A 12,500-nucleotide genomic window follows, 5' to 3' on the forward strand; every position below is an offset into this window, starting at 1 on the left:
AGAGATTAACTCAAAGATTAACTCAAAACCCTCCATGAAGCTGTGGAGAAGCCCCTCCCTCACACACACACACACACACACACACACACACACACACCTTTCTCCCCCTACCTCTGTCCTCAAGCCTTTGAGAAATGCTCTTAAAGGCAATTTGACTCGCAGTCTGGTTCCAATCCAGAGATGAAATGCGGAGTTTTGTCTTCACTCCTGTCCTATCTCTGGGTCTGCTATTGTGTTGGGGTCAGGGGTCAAGGATCACGGTCAGGGTCAGGTCTCCTGGACACACTGCCTGACTTTGGGTGACAACAGAGTTGCGTGCTGGACACATGACGATGGTCCAGGTCAACAGCACCTAGCGGGCCGACACCACTTCAGGCCCGCTGCTGGGGTAGCGCACAGGTCCAGTCATTACCTGGATCTGTGTAGGGGTTACTGACCCCTGAGTCAAGTGAAAATAATTAGCAGCACACATTCATCGAACATCCCAGTAAGAAACTGTTGATCAATGAGATTAGTTCTTCTTGTGCATAGAAAGACCTTGAGAATTCATCCAGTTCCCTTGTTGGGATAAACAGGCAGTCTCACTGTGCAGAGTGGAAACTCATTCAGCCTTCTAGTTTAGCTCCGCCCAGACCCAGAGTCTCGGTGGACAGTTTCCTTGTTTCTGCACTGATGATGGAGTTTACTGCATATGTATCTGACATACTGTATGTGTAAGTGACTCTTTAAGAGCCTCGGGGTTCATGTAGAGTGTTAATTAAAGCCTGTCTCAGTGTAGACATAAACATCTGTGTGTGTGCTGCCCTCTGTTGGCCGGTGCTGGTTTTGCATCACATGTGTCACATTAGGTTTTACTATTGAGTCACTGTTCCTCTTGCACGGTTGGCATTGTCAAGAATATTTTGTTGTTAATTGGTGAGTTAAAATGTACTGGGTATAAAGTGAGGTAACTAATCGCTGTCTGAAGTCTGCACTGTCGGAGCAGTTTAGAGACCCAGGAGGGTGATGTTTGGAGAGCGTTTCAGTGCGTGGCCATAAGTCTGTGTGACCTGGTAATGTCATGTATGAGGAATATTGCACCCCCCCCCCCCCCCCCCCCCCGACGTGCTGCTGTGATCTGAAACATGGTGGGATGAGGTGAAATGGAGACCAGCTGCTGGAGGAATGTGACCCCCTGTCACCCCCACCCCCCCACACACACAGACCCGCTCAGGCTGGTAGTGCGGGCTCCGAGCTGGGGGCCTCCGCTGGGGGCGGAGGGGGCGGGGTTTTCGTGCTTCCCGGTACCAGTCTGGCAGCAGAGGTGGGTGGGGCCAGGACGAGCTGTGTGATTGGTGCAGCCTCCCAGACCATCAGCCTGGGGGGGTGTAGAGCTAGTGGCCTTCACTCGGCCTCACAAAGGTCACGGCCACCCTGGGGTCAGGGCTGGGGTCAGGGCTGGGGTCAGGGCTGGGGTCAGCACCGCATGGATCTCCTCTCTCTATAGTGTAGGACCCATCACATCAGTAAGATGCCCTGTTCTATATGTTTGACCTCCAGACAGCTGTGCCCCCCCCTGACAGTGTCACAGGAGCATCCCTACACCCGAGGTTTCCCTTAGCCTCATATCTAATGGTTCTCTCGTTGGTGGATATGGTTTAGGCATTTCTAGAGCAATTTGGCAAAGAGCATGGGGTCATGACCCATGACACATGACCCAGGTCATTGGTTGTTCCTCAGATGGAAACGGACATTATATCGCGACACGCCTGTTTGGAAACAGCTGTGAGCGAGATCCTGATTGGCCAGCTGAGTGGACCATGCTGTCTAATGCTGATGAGGAGATTTAGCCCTGGACTGTAGGACTGAAGATAGGTGAACATGAGCACGGATGAGCTCCACTACAGGACGTGTGAGCTGCTCAGAGTGGGGGAGCTTCCTCTGTCCACCGTGAGCAGAGACATGTGCTTACAAGATGAGAAAAGCTTAGATGTATGTAGCATCTTTCTCTCCTTCTCTCTCTCCACCCACACACACTGTCGCTTTCTCCCCTCCCCCCTCCACATATGCTGCAGTGTTCTTCACACACACACACACACAACACACACACACACACACACACACACACACACACACACACACACACACTGACTGTGTATTTCTCTCTCTCTCTCGTGTGTGTGTGCGTGTGTATGTGTGTGTGTGTTCCAGATGAGGAGCCCTCAGGCCTGTATGGTTTCCTCCATGTCATCGTACATTCTGCCACCGGCTTCAGGGAGTCAGCCAGTAAGTTGCTCTGTGTGTGTGTGTGTGTGTGTGTGTGTGTGTGTGTGTGTGTGTGTGTGTGTGTGAGTGTGTGTGTGTGTGTGTGTGTGTGTGTGTGTGTGTGCGCGCGTGTGTGTGCGCACATGTGTTTGTTGCTATCACAGTGTTGCTTACATTCATATGGCGCTGGACAATGTCATTATTCAGCTAGAAGCACAGCTAATTCACACCGTATGTCTGAGGTAACGGGAGGATATTGTTTTCTGTTCCTTAGGAGGCCAAACTAGCTTTGTACACACAAACCCGTCTGATCAGACATATTTTACCGACCACCACAGGAGTGTGTGTGTGTGTGTGTGTGTGTGTGTGTGTGTGTGTGTACGTGTGTGTGTGTGTTTGAGAGTCTGTTAGACCACAGGGTTGGTCCCTGGGGGTTGTCGTACAGCCTGAGCTACACTCCTGTTACTCTTCTCATGTTTCAGTAACACACACACACACACACACACACACACACACGTTTGCATGTGCTAAACGGTCCCCCCGCTACAGGGCCCAGCAGAGCAGCAGCTTCTACAGGTTTGGGCTCCGCCCTGCAGGTATTGGCCCCGCCCTGCAGGCATTGGCCCCGCCCTACAGACTGTTTGGAAACAAAGTTTGTGTTCACCGCAGTGGATTGATCAGGATGTGATGCGTTCTGTGCAGACAGCCCCTAGCCTGGGGCGTGTGTACACACACACACCTGTATTCCTGTATGACACACACCCAGGGGAAGCCACTCCGGTGACTCTGTGAGTGAAACACTTACAACAGCAACAGCTGTAAGACGTGCAGATTGACCTGAGGCTGTTGATGAAGGAGATACAACCCCCCCCCCCCCCCCCCCCCCCCCCCCCCCACGCAGAAATAAACACACCGTACTCCACATGCGAAGGGCTCTTGTTACCAAACACCACTGCTGTCTTCGGGTCCAGGACTCGATGTGGCACTTGTAACCATGACACCACTGTTGTCATGGCACCTGTGGTTTCCATGGCACTAGACTCTTGGACTAGTTTCTTGGTGACTACATCCCCAGGGCACATAAGAAGCGTATACTTAGGAGAAGATGGAGTGTGTTTCAGATAACTTTGTGATGAGCAGTTCATCTTATTTTCGTGGTGAAGTTATTCTGCATCCAAATTCATAATCAGGTCAAGTCTTCCTCTCTCCTATGTAAGAAGATTCTTTACATAATTATGCACTCATATACATACCACATGAATATTCATGACTAGCAGCGTTGGGAGAATGTACTTTATTACTATGAATATTGTTATGTGGAACACCATATATTTTTAAGTGAATTAGCCTAGCTTTAGCTGTAGCATATGGTTGCCATCACTTGGAAGTCAGATTGTCTGATAACAATCAGCCATCTGTGATCAGATTTCCTCTCACAGAGGCCTGCTTTGAGGAACCGTTACCCCGGCGGCCCTCTGGAGGGGCATTGGGGGGGGGGGGGGGTGAGGGGGGCGTTAGCAGAGGCTTGTTTTCTTTGTCCGTCTTCCCCCCGGCGTGTGGGCTACGTCCATTATTAATTCACCTTGTGAGAGTCTGTCTCTGCTCTTGTCTTCTGTCCCCCTTTTGCCATCTTGCAGGGTGTCGTGTGTGTGTGTGTGTGTGTGTGTGTGTGTGTGTGTGTGTACTAAATGTGGGCTACACAGTTTATTGTTTGAGAAATTATCACAATATCAACTTTGAAGATGCTAATATCACAAACACGCGCTTCAACAAATCACACAATCGTTTTGTGATGTCACATGTTCTGCGAGCAGCCGGACCAATCAGGAGATCCACATGACTGTGGTGTGGGTGTTCTGTTGAATTATGATCATTCATACGGACCAAAACAACTAAGGTCAAAGAAATACATTTCACCATATGGCTTCAGTGTGTTTTAATATGCAAGATGTCCCATAATGCAGTGCAGTGCTGATCACATGCACGTTTTAACCTCCAGTTCCTCCCACCATTGTGGATTATAACACACATGGCATTTACAGACCTAAACCTTGCTGTTTTATTCATGCCACCCGCGTGTCTCGCTGCGATCCGTGTCCCCACATAAACGGTCCCCTTTGTATGATCGAGCCGTGTGCTCTGCACAGGACGTGAAGGCGCGCGTCTCCGTTAAAAGTTCAGAAGCAACGAGGGGCGAGAACAGCAAAGGTTCCTTCAGCTGCTGCTTTTGCGTGTTTTTAAAGATGTGAAACGCTGTTTATAGCTCGTCACTTTCACGAGGGTAGTGTTGGGCTAGTCGTTTAGAGCTGTTTACTGCACCGTTACTAAGATCTCAGCTGTGTTTCTGTATGTTTATGTTGCGTAGTTTCATCGGTCCCAGATTGTCACTGACTCCAGAACCGTGTTAATGTCCCTTTTACGAACCCAATCAAAGGAATTCAGTAAAACAGTTTCACGATTTCCCCTCCCAGAAAAGCGTTGTGCTTCCAGTTTTGAGCTGGAAATAGATGCTGCTCTTCATGGGAGTTCTGTTTTTCCCCAGTTCTCTTTCCCTCACACACACACACACACACACACACACACACACACACACACACACACACACACACACACACACACACACACACACTCAAACACAAACATACCAACAGCAAGTATTATTTCTATAAAGGGACAAACACAGCTTCAGGGAAACACACACACACAGAAACATCCAGGCTTGCTGTCCAGTTGCCTCACTCTACTTGGCCATAGCTGACCCTTGCTAGCGCGAGTGTGTCTTGATCAGGTATAAAAGGCCCGCTGTTGCACACCTGGGAGCTGGGCTTTACCCTCACACCCACCCAGGTCTGGACAGGCAACTGTAGCGATGCTCCAGACTTGGTTCTGGTTCTCTTGCCTCGCTCTCCACCATAGTCTCAAAGAGCCTCCCTCTGATAGGCCCTTCTCAAAGAGCCTCCCTCTGATAGGCCCTTCTCAAAGAGCCTCGCTCTGATAGGCCCTTCTCAAAGAGCCTCGCTCTGATAGGCCCGTCTCAAAGAGCCTCGCTCTGATAGGCCCGTCTCAAAGAGCCTCGCTCTGATAGGCCCGTCTCAAAGAGAGCCACACTCTGATAGGCCCTTCTGGCCCCTGGCCCTCCAGGCTTCCCGACGCCTGTCATGCCCCCCAGGCCCACCCTGGGCGGCTCGCTGGGGCGCACACGTGTGTGCCAGCACTGGCGGGTTTCTGCACGTGTTCTTCCCTGCTCTGAAGAACTGGGTTTCTGTGTCTGGCACTGCTAAAAAAGCGCCCAGCTCCCACGTGGGCCCAAGAGCAGAGCCAGATCTGGCCTCCCCGTCATCTTTCTGGGATTTGAAGCTGGGCTACGAGGCCTGGAGGAAATGGGACGCGTACGCACACGCTCAGAGTGAACTAGCGGCCTTCCGGACGTCGTAAAAGGGCAGCTCTACTGCCCGGGATTATGGGGATGGAGTTAAAGATCTGCGTGTTCCCCAGTATGGGGGAGGCCGTAAACAGCCTCTCTCTGGCTCCTTCATCTGCTCCTCCGCTCTCCCGTTACACAGGGCTGCCACTCCTCCATCAGGATCACCTGCAAGTCGATCGCTGCAGTTTACCGACATTTAAAAGTGAACGTGTAAAATGCTGCATTTTACCTGTAGTGGTGCTTCTTAAGGAGGTATTTATTTGTATTTATTTATCTACATGCAGGTTTTTGGTGCCGTTTGCTAGCTGGCAGTCAGCTGTCATCAGAGAGAGGGTGAAGTTAACTATCCATGCCAACGACACACACACTAATGCTTCTGTTGCATCTAGCATCCATTATGGAGCACCAGAGGACAAATGTTTCAGTAGACAGCTCGGGCATTTAAAAAAAGACAAATTTACATGATTTTCCACACACCCCACATGTTTGGAGTTCAAATTTTGCATCTTTAGTTTGCAATAAAAGCTGTTGCTAAGAAACACTGGAAGTCAGCTGCAACCCAAATCCTCTTCATCAACACATGCCCACAAAATCTCAGCCTGCTCAAACCTCCTCCAGGTCTTAACAAGGCGTGACGGACTAGCTGGTTCAACTGTGAAGTATTAAAGTGAATAAAAATGTCTCCAGGCAGTGACCTGGATGCAGTGTTGGAGCAGAATTTGAACTCTTGGTTGATTTGACTGCGTCTGAGGGGAACCATAGAAATTACTTTTGGTTTTCCACCAAAAACTAATTTGGCCCTACAAGTGGCACTGAGATGTGTGTTGTGATTCACTCCTGAGCACATAGGAACCAGCTGCCGTATGGATACTGCTCTTCAGAACCCAAATATAGGTACCTGTTCACGGGGTCTGACTTCACCATGCACCACCTTAAGAGTAGTTATTAAGTTATTAAAGTATGAGTGAGCGTGCGTGTGTGAGTGTGTAATCCAGTATCCCTCTTTAACCCCTCTTCCTTCTTTATGTGCACTCTATATCTAAAAGCATCAGTTAGCATATTGATTGACACATGACTACTAGCCCAAAACTCTACCCCCCCCCTCCTCCCCCACCACCCCCCTGGGGCAACTCCCCCCCCATCCCCCCAACCACCCCCTGGGGCAACTCCCCCCCCCCACCCCCCTGGGGCAACTCCCCCCCATCCCCCCAACCACCCCCTGGGGCAACTCCCCCCCCCCCCCCCCCACCCCCCTGGGGCAACTCCCCCCCATCCCCCCAACCACCCCCCTGGGGCAACTCCCCCCCCCACTCACCTTACACACTGCACAGATCAACGGTCACTTGCTTTAGCAATCTGTCATGCTGTCAGTGAGCCACACCCACTGTTGTTTTGCAGTGATTCAATCAAACAGGTGTGTGTGGGTGTGTGTGTGTGTGTGTGTGTGTGTGTGACAGAGATAGAGAGACACAGGAAATTGGCAGCCTGCTGCTTGTGTAGCTGCAGTGTAGCCCATGGGGGGTTCATCTCTTCTGGGTGTCTCTACGTTTCTCCTTCAGTGCTGCTACATATGGACATGTTGTCTAATTAATGGGTTTGGGCAGACTGCAGTTAGCAGAGCTTCACCCTCTGATATGTGCTCAATAAATACGTTTTGTGCCGTAGAAAAACTGAGGGCCAACATTGTACTCGCATCTGATTCTTATTACTACAGTTATATTTGTTATTGCTGTTTTCTTCATTTTGCCCATTAGATTCCTAGAATCAAACGTGTTTTGTTAGAAATGGAAATTGATTGCGAATGTTTCCTGTATGTATTGATTAGTCTCAGCCAGCTTTAGTGAGCTGTGGCGTGTGACGTAGCTGATGATGTCATAACTGTGCGCCTGGCCCAGATCTCTACTGCACTCTGGAGGTGGATTCGTTCGGATACTTCGTGAGCAAAGCCAAGACCCGCGTGTTCCGCGACACCGCCGAGCCGCACTGGAACGAGGTGAGTCTCTGTCCATCCGTCCCCCCCCACCCTTTAACCAATGGTAGGTAACTGGGGCGGCGTCCAGATGTCACATGTCCCGCCTCTTTCCACACATGTCCAATAGGAGTTTGAGATTGAGCTGGAGGGCTCTCAGTGCTTACGGATCCTGTGCTATGAGAAGTGCTACGACAAGTCAAAGCTCAACAAGGACGACAATGAGATCGTGGACAAGATCATGGGCAAGGGCCAAGTACAGGTACGTGACCTCTCCAGCGTCTCACGTGACCTCCCATGTGACCTCTCACGTGTCCTCACAGGCGCCCTCTCACGTGCCCTCTCATGTGTCATCTCACGTGTCCTCACACGTGTCCTCACACGTGTCCTCACACGTGTCATCTCACGTGCCCTCACACGTGCATCCTTGAGAACAGGCCTAACATCTTGGGTGTATTCTGAGATGCTGTCTGCTGAGTGTTCTCACCAAGCGTTCACACGTGCGCACGTGCAGTTGAAGATGCTGTTTTGTTTTTTTGTTTCTTTTCCTTTCCCCATCCTGGTTCTTATGCCACGTGAGAGTCCCAGTTAAAGAGTCCCAGTTAAAGTTAGGCACGGCTGGGTGTTTGTCATTGCCGTCACCTTCTCCAGGGCACAGATGGGTCGCTACAGTTCGCAGTCAGTCTGGAGTCCAGTGACTCAGTGCCACGTTAGTGCTATGATGGGGGAGCGTGGAGAACGGGCGTGTCGGGAGAGTAGGGAGAACAGCTGTGGACGTGCGTCGCTATGGAGACATCCTCCTGCCACACCTTTTCTTGTTGCCGAGGGCGAGTCGGTCCGGGCGGCCCTTCTTGCGTGCGATGCTGATGTCATCACGGCTCCATCTGTGCCTTTGCACCATGCCCCTCCCCCATTGCACCATGCTCCTCCCCCATTGCACCATGCCCCTCCCCATTGCACCATGCCCCTCCCCCATTGCACCATGCCCCTCCCCCATTGCACCATGCCCCTCCCCCATTGCACCATGCTCCTCCCCCATTGCACCATGCTCCTGCACCATGCTCCTCCCCCATTGCACCATGCTCCTCCCCCATTGCACCATGCTCCTCCCCCATTGCACCATGCCCCTCCCCCATTGCACCATGCTCCTCCCCCATTGCACCATGCTCCTCCCCCATTGCACCATGCTCCTCCCCCCAGCTTCATGCTAAACGCTGGGAGCGTCCCCTGCTGTCCTCTCCTCCTCCTCTGTGGGAATCTAGGGCAGGTTGTTTGGCGAGCGGAGAGTGGGGTGAGTTTAACTGCCCCATGGCCCGCGCCCCGTACAACAGCATGTCTCTGGAGACCTGTAGCCAGCGGTGTGCTGCAAGCATCTCTCACCTGGCTCCGCCACACGTAAACACACACACACACGTAAACACACACGCACACATCTCAAAGATGAGGGGCTGTGAGTGGTGCTAGCGGTGTCTGAGATGTGCTACGTGTCATTCAGAACGCGGCTGTGAAGAGACACTCGGTGCTGAAACAGTGAGCAGGTCTTTTAACACGAGTGTGAAACACTGCTTCGCACGGCACAGGCTTCACACTTTTAACACTTCATTGGTGATGTATCGGTGGATATGTGCGTGCCTGCATGACTCTGTGGCAGGGAACGTGACTAACGTGACCATTAATACCACAGCCCTGAGAAATAGATAAAGAAATGGTGGAGGTGTGTTCTTCATGGTGGAGGTGTGTTCTTCATGGTGGAGGTGTGTTCTTCATGGTGGAGGTGTGTTCTTCATGGTGGAGGTGTGTTCTTCATGGTGGAGGTGTGTTCTTCATGGTGGAAGTGTGTTGAGTGTTGTTCATGGTGGAGGTGAGGTCTGTGTTCTTCATGGTGGAGGTGTGGTCTGTGTTCTTCACGGTGGAGGTGTGTTCTTCACGGTGGAGGTGTGTTCTTCATGGTGGAGGTGTGTTCTTCACAGTGGAGGTGTGTTCTTCATGGTGGAAGTGTGTTGAGTGTTCTTCATGGTGGAGGTGAGGTCTGTGTTCTTAATGGTCGATGTGCAGTGCGTGTTGTTCATGGTGGAGGTGATGTCTGTGTTCTTCACGGTGGAGGTGTGTTCTTCATGGTGGAGGTGCGTTGCGTGTTGTTCATGGTGGAGGTGAGGTCTGTGTTCTTCATGGTGGAGGTGTGGTCTGTGTTCTTCACGGTGGAGGTGTGTTCTTCACGGTGGAGGTGTGTTCTTCATGGTGGAGGTGAAGTCTGTGTTCTTCATGGTGGAGGTGTGTTCTTCATGGTGGAGGTGTGTTGTGTGTTCTTCACGGTGGAGGTGTGTTCTTCATGGTGGAGGTGTGTTCTTCATGGTGGAGGTGAAGTCTGTGTTCTTCATGGTGGAGGTGTGTTCTTCATGGTGGAGGTGTGTTGTGTGTTCTTCACGGTGGAGGTGTGTTCTTCACGGTGGAGGTGTGCTCTTCACAGTGGAGGTGTGTTCTTCATGGTGGAGGTGAAGTCTGTGTTCTTCATGGTGGAGGTGAAGTCTGTGTTCTTCATGGTGGAGGTGAAGTCTGTGTTCTTCATGGTGGAGGTGAAGTCTGTGTTCTTCATGGTGGAGGTGTGTTGTGTGTTCTTCATGGTGGAGGTGAAGTCTGTGTTCTTCATGGTGGAGGTGTGTTCTTCATGGTGGAGGTGAAGTCTGTGTTCTTCATGGTGGAGGTGTGTTCTTCATGGTGGAGGTGAAGTCTGTGTTCTTCATGGTGGAGGTGTGTTCTTCATGGTGTGTTCTTCATGGTGGAGGTGCGGCCTGGTTCCTCGTTTCTGCTCTTGTTCTTTTGCTCCGTGTCTCACGTCAGCTCTGCCTCACGGCAGGACTGACTCATATGATCAGTGTTTTGGGTGCGTTTCACCTGCTGTTTAATGCTTCCCGCTACACTGGACCCCATTAGCCCCCCCCACCAACCCCAACACCCCCCAGGCACACTGACGGGTTTGATTTTGCTCCACACGATCAGATGAAAGAGCCTTTTAATTCTGTTTGTGGAGGGTTGAAACGTCAGCACACGGAGCCTCACTCGCTGTCAGCTGTAAGCCCTTCAGTCGGGTCAAGGCCAGAGTCCGCTTCAGAGGAAACCATCACGCCTCCATTACGGGAACGCAAATCCACACCAGCTTCATATGCAACCGGACGTTTGCAGCATGTGTGTAATGACGGTTATGATATCTCGGCCTGTACTCTCACACATCCCTTCCTGAGAATCTAAAAGTGTGAGGAGGGTGCGGTTTTCGTGAGCTTTCGAAAGAAGGTGCTGGTGAAATTCCCACTTTCCCGTAAGTGAAACCGTAATAAGGTACAGTTACTAGAATATGAGGTAGTAATACCAGTAAGAAGGACATGGTAGTGAGAGAGTTTGGTGTGTGTGTGTGTGTGTGTGTGTGTGTGTGTGTGCGCCTCCTGATCTCCAGCCAATCAGCTTTCGCTCCCCCACACTCCCAGTCTCTGACTCCTCCTCTTTCCCCTCCGTGGCTTTGGCACCAGCGCATACATTGCCATAAAACAAAAACACGCGGGGAACATCACTCTCGCAGGGAACGGGGAGATATTTCCACCACATGCAGACCCACTGAGGCCCGGGATGAGCGTGCCACTCCGGAGAATGGTATGTGCTGTCCCGGGAAGCCCTCGAACACCGCCAACGTGAAGTCCAGGAGGGGGGAGAGGGTGAAGGGAGAGGGTGAAGGGGCGGGGAATCCCCGCGGAGGTACGGGGCAGACGGAGAGAGAGGTCACGTGGGACGGCAGGCCTGCTGAGAACGCCATCTTGTTGTGGTGATTACAGTGACCCTCACGGCTCTCCGTAGCTGCGTTGTCGCTCGGACGCTGGACCTCCTCACAGACCCTCCTCCCGTTCCTGTCCCGGCAGGGGATTGGTCCCTCACCGTAGACAAAGCGCGGTGATTGGCTGCAGCCCCTCTGTTTTCCTGTGTGCTCGCACGCTGGTGGAAAGAGCCCAGCGTTTCTCTCTTGTCTCCCCAGAGACGTCCCAGTGTAAAGTCCCTCTCCAGCTGCAGTCTTAAAAGGCCTTAAATGGTCAAATCGCCATTTATAGTCCGTCACCGCAAGTCACGGTTTCTCGGTTCAGTGGAAGTGAGGGAAAACTTAAGAGTTTGCTGTTCTTCGTAATAAGATGCCAAGAGCTTCTTAGTTTGGAAATAGCACACTGAGTGGATAATGTGTTTGAACTAAAATGGTGGCTTTTATAGCATCTTGTATGAACTAATCATGTCTTATGAGATGAGCCAATCAGCGTATTTCCCTCATCGTTGTCACCAGTCAGGGGAAACCTGCCCCACTGGAGTAATCGTCTCCGCTGGTTTGTTAGAAACTGCCTTTTTAGGTCTATTTCCCCATCAGCCCCTTCATAACCTCTGACCCCCAGGGGTCATGGCGGTCATCACCCACCACAGAGGTTTGTTTTTCTGGTTCTCTTTGCTGTGCCGTGGGAAACGATGGTGGTGTAAAGCGTCTCTGAGGGGAGTATCAGAAAATAAATCAGTGTCCAGCCAGGACACTGAACTTCAAATAGATTTATTTGTGGCCTGACAATCATATTCTACAATTTCTTTAACCTGAAAATGCTGGTTTAATATTTTTAGTTGTTGATGTTGGCTTTAGCCCTGAGCTGACGGACATCCAACACGTTTCGAACACGTCCAGCGCTTCTCATTACCAGCAGGACCTGGACCTGGGGTCTGGGGTCTGGGGTCTGGGGTCTGGGATATGAGACCTGGGGTCTGGGGTCTGGGGTCTGGGGTCTGGGATATGAGACCTGGGGTCTGGGGTCTGGGATATGAGACCTGGGGTCTGGGATATGAGACCTG

General features: G+C 51.5%; 1 protein-coding gene across 1 annotated transcript in view; it reads left to right on the plus strand.

The window, feature by feature from the left end:
- The window catches only part of LOC143518599 (active breakpoint cluster region-related protein-like), a 43,702-nt gene that overhangs the window by 376 nt on the left and 30,826 nt on the right, over nucleotides 1–12,500 (plus strand). The window contains exons 2-4 of the mRNA XM_077011178.1: nucleotides 2,191–2,265; nucleotides 7,564–7,661; nucleotides 7,768–7,899. Coding sequence (XP_076867293.1) covers nucleotides 2,191–2,265; nucleotides 7,564–7,661; nucleotides 7,768–7,899 — 305 coding nt within the window. The remainder of the gene's footprint in view (nucleotides 1–2,190; nucleotides 2,266–7,563; nucleotides 7,662–7,767; nucleotides 7,900–12,500) is intronic.

The sequence above is a fragment of the Brachyhypopomus gauderio genome, chromosome 7 (assembly GCF_052324685.1).
Source record: "Brachyhypopomus gauderio isolate BG-103 chromosome 7, BGAUD_0.2, whole genome shotgun sequence".
NCBI lineage: Eukaryota > Metazoa > Chordata > Actinopteri > Gymnotiformes > Hypopomidae > Brachyhypopomus > Brachyhypopomus gauderio.